General features: G+C 36.6%; 1 protein-coding gene across 4 annotated transcripts in view; it reads right to left on the reverse strand.

Annotated features, from left to right (window-relative positions):
* The window catches only part of LOC117409043 (protein phosphatase 3 catalytic subunit alpha-like), a 156,298-nt gene extending 147,384 nt beyond the window's left edge, over positions 1-8,914 (reverse strand). Inside the window, exon 1 of one of the 4 annotated variants that reach the window (XM_059001735.1) lies at positions 8,559-8,914. In XM_059001735.1, coding sequence (XP_058857718.1) covers positions 8,559-8,616 — 58 coding nt within the window. In that variant the 5' untranslated portion in view covers positions 8,617-8,914. The remainder of the gene's footprint in view (positions 1-8,558) is intronic. The other 3 variants (XM_059001745.1, XM_034014571.3, XM_034014572.3) reach the window with 3 other exon arrangements.
* Positions 8,915-9,547: the final 633 nt, after the last annotated feature.

Consider the following 9,547-nt stretch of genomic DNA (forward strand, 5'->3'; position numbering starts at 1 on the left):
GATAAAAGAAAGGCAAGACATATAAATCACTTAGAAAATATAAATGAGTTTGCATTAGTATTAAATAATACTGTCAGATTGTTATTGATTGATATGCTGATTGTGTAAACGTGGGAAACCGCATTGTTTTGTGTTGAGTAATTAAAATGTTTTATTGCATTTAATTAATACTTAACAACTTCACATTTCTTAAATACAATTACTCAGAAAATACGAGTATCAGCACATCCTACTTTTGACCCTTCCACAATCAGATTTGTTATGTAAATGTACACAATATCTTCTTGTAAGCAAGCACACATTTCAAACCACTGGACATTCAGGGGCATACAGAGCTCCCTCATAATAGTGCAGCCAATGCTACTGTTCTAAGACCATATGTATGTCACAGTATGATTGTATGGCAATACACCACGATATGAACTCCCCATCGTAGCAATATTGATGAAAAAAAATGATACCGTCATAACCATGTGGTCACAGTATTGTCAAAGTCTGCATGGCTGACTAAAACGTATATTGAATAACATTCCACATCTACATTGAATTGCTTACGTGAAGACTGTGTACATGATTAAAAATACCAGCAATATAATGTTTAATCACTTTGACTAAGTATTTAGTAAATGAAAATGTGACTGACAGTTTCTATAAAGTATAGTAGTGCAATTTGTTTACGCACCATTTCCTAGGTGATTGTCACTTTTGACCTCTTTCATATTTGGGGATATCTGACTGATTGTGGAATAGTGGATATTACTGTTCATGTGATTTTATGAAAGGGCAGCCCTAAACTGAAAAGATTATATAATTGGTAAATGTATTTTTAATATCACCATTTTCAAGGATAACTATATGAACATTATTACATTAATCTACACTAACTTTCATGAGATAGTAAATGATATAGTGACATCCCTAGTGGTTTGGTCCATTTGCCAATAATGTCATTCAGCTAGCACTTGCAGAACACAAACAACAATGGCTCCCAACTACAGCATTATAAAGGGCAAACACTGTATAACGTTTATGCTAAGATAGAAAAAGAACGTGCAGCCAGCAATGTGGACATCAATTACCTACAGAGCACAGAAAATAGGTCTGGAGGCATCTGAAAACTACTGCATAATTTAAAAAGAAGTCTCCCAAAAGACTTAAACAGGAAGAAAAGGACAACAAAAAGAACCATGGAGAGAAAGAGTGTGATAGATATTAAGTGGAGGTACAGAAATGGAAGCTATCCCCCTGAGCCAAGGTATCTATTTCAGTCTGTTCCAAATTACATGGGTCATCACCGAGCAAATCGACCTGACAGGACAAGGTTCGGAATGAGGTTCTCAGGGAAATATGTTGCAGAAACAATATTTACTATTACTGTTTGAAACCTAAATAATTAAAGAAGGGGTCACTCGTATTTACTTCAGAAGTACCAAATCCAGAAAGCTTTGGAACATATTTTAGAAATAGGTATGGTTCTAGTAGAATTAGGATCATTGCAATTTAATCTGACTCACAAACCGATTTCACAATTTACTTATAAACAGTTTTCATGGGAATGCAGATTATTCTGTTGTAGGCAGATCTAAGATTCTTTCTACAATCTCTTTGCTCACCACCGTACTTAAAGTGGATCGCAACTCATAAGGTTTTCTGAGGTTGTAACAGGGGAGGTCTGTGCTGACTATCTGGTGTGTCCGTGGTTCTGCAGGAAGAGGGAAGCAGTCTCGCAAGATCCGCCTGTCAGTCATGGCGATGACACGGAGAGGTGAGCGACTCCATATTTATTTTATTTCTATTTTTTCTCTCTCTTTTCTTGGCCTGCTTCCCTGGTAGTTTCACTGGTATTTATAGTCAACCATGTAATTTGTGCACAGTTTAGACCTGGTTTTCACATGTCTACTGAAACGCAAACGCTAACGCTGTTGTTGGTTTGCTAAATCGCTACATTTGTATTTAAATGAGGAACTCTCAAGTTCAGCCCATGTCAAGCACTTGCTGTAAAATAAAGGCACACACACACAGGGGCCACGCCCCCCTGTCCCTGCTGCTATGCTGTCTCTGCCTGCGTTCTGAGCAATATAATGTCTTTTATTACTTATGAATGTGAATGATCAAACAAAATAAAAACATAAATAAATGTAAAAATAACAACAGACATGTAAAATGTCCCCTGGTGTCTTTTTCGTTGAAGAATTTTTAAAGAAATCGTGCTGTTCTATGCACTGTGTTTGATCATTTACCAATCTGAAGCAAACTAAACCAGCTGCCAGGTTCCTAATGCAGTGTAACAGGTAAACTTCTGCTGTATTTATTTTTAAGTGATAAAAAAAAAAATAGTATCATTCATGGCAGTAGTAAAATCGGTGAAAACCGTGAAAAAAATACAGCCTTTCTTATAGTATAACAAGCGTACTATTTTCAAGGAATTGGGTCACTCCATGACAACTCAACCAGTGCCGTTGCCCGTCCTTCTCAGATTTTCCTAGAAAAATTCACCTGGGGGTTTTCAGACACGCTGAGTTCAGAAATGATAGCCTTTTTTTTATTTTTTTATTTTCCCCTTCAACCTGTGATCTTGCAAAGGTCAACCTAAAGTGAGAAAGGGACCTTGACCAGAAAAATCACCCTGGGTGCAATTTAGATGCTACCATCATGTGTAGCACATTGTTCTACTCGTATTGAATAGGGCTTTTCAGAAAAAAAATACTAGGAGCACCCTACTCACTTCTGGCACATTGCCAGACAAGGGGTAACTAACGAGTTTTTTTCGAACTTCAGCCTAACTTTTTACCCTGTAGGGGATGTGGGTCCTAAAATGTAAGTATTGCTGCAAGAACCTTAGGAACCAGTCTTCCAAATTCTGTGAAAAACTTTTGGTTTCAAGTCCCACCACTGGTCATTCAACCCCCTTGAAATTAGAAATTTTGCTATTTGTACCAAGTTTAGGCCATAATAACTTGCGTGGGGGCACTCCAAAAAATTACCCAAAGATATGTTTGGATAGCTGTTAATGAGATCTACAAGCATGAAGCAAAATATGTTGGTACCCGGGGATTTTTATTTTTGAAGTGTATTTGTCATGCATTCAAGCATTGATTATGGCCACTTTGGTGAGGTTAAAGTACCACATAGTTCTGTCCAAACTAGCTATTTCTTCAATTGTGCATTCTCTGAGGATTGATCTAGAGGAAAAAGTAACAATGTGGGCTTCCAATGGCACTAGCTTGGAGCTGAGGGGTTATGAACCTGCATATGGGACTTGGGACTTCGTTGTTATGATGACACATTTGAAACTACCAAAACCTTACTTGGATTGGATTTTAAAAACCAAAAAGTGATAGTAACTGTTTTTTTTATAAGTTGTGGTGCCTACCTCGGGGGAAAATTGATTGATTGACCAACCATTTGTGAAAAAGCCATTTGCTGCATTCTCATGCTAGCCAATCAGTCAATTTCAGGCACAACTGAAAGTCTTTGGTTTAGGAGGTCTTCGATGACAGAGACAGGTGTATTTAAACGGTGCTGTAAACAGGGAAGATTTTTTTTTTTAAGAAAAACTGTGAATTTAGTTTTTAAAACCCAACTAAGTAAGGTTTTGGTAGTTTTAAATGTGTCATCGTAACAAAGAAGTCCCAAGTCCCATGCAAGTTCATAACCCCTCAGCTCCAAGCTAGTGCCAGTGGAAGCACATACTGTTACTTTTTCCTCTAGATCAATCCTCAGAGAATGCAAAGTTGAATAAATAGCCAGCAATAATTTGGATAGAACTATGTGGCACTTTAACCTCACGAAAATGGCCATAAGCAATGCTTGAATGCATGACAAATGCAACTTCAAAAATCTGCCAAAAATCCCAAATCCCCGGATACCAACATATTTTGCTTCATGCTTGTAGATCTCATCAACATCTATCCAAACATATCTTTGGGTGATTTTTTTGGATGCCCCCCCCCCCCCTCCCCCTGCAAGTTATTACAGCCTAAACTTGGTACAAATAGCAAAAATTCTAATTTCAAGGGGGTTTAATGACCAGTGGTGGGACTTAAAACCAAAAGTTTTTCACAGAACTAGGAAGACTAGTTCCTAAGGGTCTTGCAGCAATACTTACATTTTAGGACCCACATCCCCTACAGGGTAAAGGGTTAGGCTAAAGTTCGAAAAAAAAACTTGTCAGTTACCCCTCATCTGGCAATTTGCCAGAAGTGAGTAGGGTACTCCTAGTATTTTCTTCTGAAAAGCCCTATTCAATACAAGTAGAATGAGGTGCTACACATGATGGTAGCATCTAAATTGCACCCAGGGTGATTTTTCTGGTCAAGGTCCCTTTCTTACATTAGGTTGACCTTTGCAAAGTCACAGGTTGAAGGGGAAATTTAAAAAAAAATAATGGCTATCATTTCTGAACTTGTGTCTGAAAACCCCCAGGTGAATTATTCTAGGAAAATCTGAGAAGGACGGGCAAAGAAATGTCCCTTTTTTTGGTTGAGTTGGTGTGGAATGACCCAATTCTTTTATAACAACAACCTGATGGAAATTATTTTAGTTTTTAATTTCCACATCATCCAACAATAAGCTTCTGGTCATTCCTGCACCTCAAGTAGCCATTGTATGATGCACCTGGTTATATTCCCTCTAGCCCAATCCTTACACAAGATGCTATCAAGTAGAAGTTTGTGACCTCTGAACGCCCCTACACAGCTGCTCTTCTGACTTGACGCTCTCTGCACTATGCAGTGAATGAAGCCCCAGCTATTTTATTCATAACATTATGTCATAAATCACATACAGGTTCTGTAAAATAGATAGGCGCTAAAAACAATTCTAAATAAGCTACCACTTTCATTAACAGTTCAGGTGAAACAAATGAGGCAAAAAGGAAATAGGAAGAAATTGCTTTCCAACAGTTAGATGCCATATATCACTCGCGAGGTTTGGAGTAGGCCCAGGATGGTATGGATCAAGACAGAGCAGAAATACCTAGGTAATCAGAAACACAGCAGCAGTGCAACAGCATCATCATTTACCTCCAGAAAGGCAATATTTATTTTTCAAACCAGTTATTAGATCACATCAGCAGAACTGGGACACTCTATGTGTACTCCTTTTTTGGCTTTTATCCAAAGTTAGAAAATTGTGACACACATTTTTACGAGAACACTTTTTTTTTCAATAATAACAAAAAAAGAATGCTTGTAATGCAGGACACTGACCAAGCAAAATTTGATGACTTCCACTTTTTTCTTTGAATTGATATTGCCTATTTGTGTTTCCATGTCTTAAAATGGGAAATGAAAGGCATTGATTTCATATTAGCAGGGCTTGAATTTCATTTTTGTGTGCTGGGGGGATTTCCCCCCTATGCTGCAGCCAATGGGGGGATTCCAAGATTTTGGGGGGAATGGCAAAAAAAAGGCACTTTTGCATATAAAAAAAACTATATATATATATTTTACTGCATCATCATTCACACCGGTGTTGCTTTAAAATAAGCTGCTTTCAGGAGACCTAACAGCTGTTCATCACTGTGAGACAGAGCACTCTCCATTGCTTTTGCCATTGCCTGACGTGAAGTTTTTGCTGCAGCAGAAGAAAAGGTGCTTTTCTTTTTAACCAGCGCTCCATTTCTTTTTTTTACTCTTAACACTCAGCCCTATTTCATTGTTTTCATTTATGTATGTATAACTATTAGACTAGTTTGTACTGCATGCATGTAACTTATCAAATGAAAGGCCACAAATGTCCTTTCATATGATGTAAGTTGCAACAGGATCAGGTATACTATATGTGGTAGAGATGAGAATATATGTATAAAAAAAAAACTGAACAAAAAAAGAACACTTAAAAAAATCATGTTTGGGGGGAGGGGGGGTTAGGGAGCTTTCTAAGCTTTCCAACAATACCACCCCTTTCAGTCTAGCTGCTACATTGACGGAGCAATAGACTCAAAACAAAACCTAAGCTGTTAACTCCAACACATTGAACCATTGCTATAGAATGCATCCACTACTGCTTCTGTCAAACCAAGTCTACCTAGAAAAAGAATTAGGACAAATATGTGTCCCCATTTTCGCTTTTGCAAATTAGTTACTAGACCTATACAACATAAATCAAATTTTAACTGAAATGAAATTCAAGCTGGTTTCCTATTCATTCAGTTAACCATCTGAAGCATACACTGCACATACGGACCATGCAAAATGCCAAATCCCCATGTACCCCTACAGTTATTTTAATGAATGAATGCAGTGCTCATGAAATAGTCAGCATTGATATGCATGTATTAAAAAAAATATTTATGAAAATATACTTGAATGAAATTGTGTAGCAATAAAATAAAAGGGCTTGTTGAAACATTGTACTTTCATGATGTTACCACATTCAGCCTGCTATAACACAGAAGAGAATCTTATAATTTAGGCAGACAACAAATCTGTGTTATGTGAAGAAACCACAGTACCACTCATTAGCAGCAAGATTGAATGTGAGTGATTGAATTTCAGAAGGAGAAGCTATGTAAACATTACTTCATTAAAAAAAATACCAATATGTAGAAATGGAAGAAGATCATTTGGGTAGGCATTGCAAGCCTTAACATATAATTTATGTATTTATTCTTATGAGAAAAAAATAGCAATGTTCAATTGGTGTAGATACTGTTATCTGTAACATAAAGGATTCTTTAAATGGTGCAAGTGTCTTTGTGTAAAAATAACTGTAAACGTCTGCATAACGCAAGGGAGAGCAATTTTTAAAGACTCAAATGTGTGCGACATTTAGATCCATCACAGTTAAGTTTTACGGAAAACAAAGTTGCATGCAAGTTGCAGACTGCCTCATGGACATTTTATGTCTGGTTCTGGGGTTGCTTTATATTAACCTGTTGTATTAAAATTAAAATAAAACATGCATCAAAATGTATTTTGATTAAATGACAATATTTTTCTCACTTAATTCTTAAGAATAAAATTGCTGGAGTTTGATCTGCAAATATGAATGACTTACTGAAACTAATGATTAGTTTAGTACCGCTTAATGATAACTGTGTCACAATGCCTAAAGCAATTGTTAAGAATGAAGGTCATCTGTAAAGTAATAAACACTTACATAAATACATACAATCATACATATATGAATACATACTGTAGGTGTATTAGTTCTCCATTCACCATCACCCACAATAATATTGTACACATTTCAATCTTACACAAATACCTTCCCAGTGCGTGACTGTCCAACTTTAAAAGGTGGTGGCCCAAACCGCTGCATAGATGAATTGCAAATGCATCTAATGATCTATAAGAGATCACCAATATCTTTATCATAGACACCTGCTTCAAGCTTGGGCGAGGGCAGTATTTATATAGCTATACATAAATAACAATAGTGCATATTAAATACAAAAGTGCCTCTTTCCTAAGGCACTGTACATAGACTATTGGAAAAGCTAGCTAGGTCAAATAAACACCCTGAAAGCTTTTCTTAATATGCTAAAAAAGTTGGAATATGACATTCAGTTGTACTCATAGACAAATTGTTTATAGCTGTATATAATGAGTGAGATAATGATACTGCTAAATAGGTTTATTTACACCTTATATGGATGTCCATGTTATGGGTTTTGCATAGGATTCGTATGGTTTGCATTTGAATTGGAGATCATCCATTAACAGAAAAAGTAAATAGAAATACAGATTGGTGAGAATATAACAATACTGATGATGATACTAATAAAAATAATAATAATAATAATAATAATAATAATAATAATAATAATAATAATAATGACAACGTTTTATTTAGAGTTTACTTATAATTCCTTAAAAACTGCTCATTACATCAAGCCAACTTTTTTATTTATTTATTTATATATTTTTTTTTAGAATGACACGAATATCGATGTTGAATTTTGTATCAATTTAAAGACATTCTTGTTCAACATACAGTGCTGTACACAACAAACGCATATTTGTCCACTCTGGGATAACAGGAAAATACTCGCTTAACTCCAATGTATACTGGAATGTATTTGAGCTCTCGATTTCCCATATAACTTGTACATGTCGACACTTACATATAATTATCATTATTCGATCAAATGTTGATACCGTTTAGACAAACTTTATAAACATCACGATAATGCACAAAGTACCAATTAACCTCTATCCTAAATGCGTACTGTATAATCTGTATACCGTACAGAATAAGTGATTTGTAACATAGCAGACAATGCCCAGATAATGAGGAAGCAGCACTTGCACAGGTCTCGTGCATTACAATCCATCTACAGAACTGTAAACATCGAGGACGCAACAATCCGGGATATTAACCAACTATGTCAAAGAAAACGGTATGTGGAACTGACAGGCTCAAAAGCGTGTAAATACTACCCGCACTTCCTACTTCTGCCAATACAGCTACACCCTTTTCGCTGCGAGCAGTGTTATTCAGATTTCTGGTAACAGTATTGGAAAGAGCTATGGAGTGGACTCCCTAGTTCAACAATGAACAGTGAAAAACACGTGAAAAAATATAAAAAATACAGTAACAGCACTACTTACGTTTCACCGCCCTCTCCGTTGTTGACAACTTCTCATCATTCGGCTTATTTTCAGACATTTCCAGCGTAATATTTTAATCAAATTTAAACTTCAGCTGAAAATGTTCCTTTATAGTCCTTTCTTAATATTTTAGATCTTCCCCAAGTGGGAAACCACTTCGTCCTTTTGACTCTTTCAATTGTATTGGCCAAAAACACTTGCAACAATGTCACAAATTTCTACACAGTAACCTCTCCCCAATAGATTTACAGCTGCACTGTATCTATCTCACGGTGAACAGCTCGACGTGCAGCCTAACCTGCAGTTTGATTGTCCCGCCTCCTCTCGCCATGTATTGGCTAGGTGCGTCTTTCGTATGTCATCCTGGAAGCCCTTCCTTGATTGTGTACGGGCGAGCAACCTGCCCATCACAGTATCATATAATATACTGGAATATATTTCAGGTTAGATGACACGATGGGCTGGTTGAATAGTGTGTCCTTTTGCATAGGACTGCATAAACTAACTAGGAACAGTAGCGGCTCTTAGGGTGGCAGTGGTAATTAATAATCGTCCATGTACAGTAGGGTTTGTATTTAGATTGCGTTTGAGTGGATGCAAGGCAGCCATAAACTCATCGTACGCTCGGTGCAGTGGTTGCCTGTTAGAAAAGCGAACCACTGCGTCCTCATGGTTTCTAAATATCTATCAGTATTATTGTCAATGGTGCAGGTTGAAATGTCAAATCGGGAAACAAAGGTCAATACATTTATTTTAGTATTATTACTACACTGCTTGAATTACAACTGCCGTTCTGCAATCTGGATAATTATCGCACCACTCGGGTCATAGCGACATGAGAATGCATATTGTAAATAAAAAAAAATAAATAAATGTGCTCCTTGTCACGTTTTCAAATCAAAGGGATGTTGTTGAAATAATGTTGTCATAATTTTGGTTAATACTGTGGCTATATTTTTTTTACCTAAAGCTAGCTAAGCATTTCAGTG

Source organism: Acipenser ruthenus, chromosome 2 (genome assembly GCF_902713425.1).
Source record: "Acipenser ruthenus chromosome 2, fAciRut3.2 maternal haplotype, whole genome shotgun sequence".
NCBI classification, from domain to species: Eukaryota; Metazoa; Chordata; class Actinopteri; order Acipenseriformes; family Acipenseridae; genus Acipenser; species Acipenser ruthenus.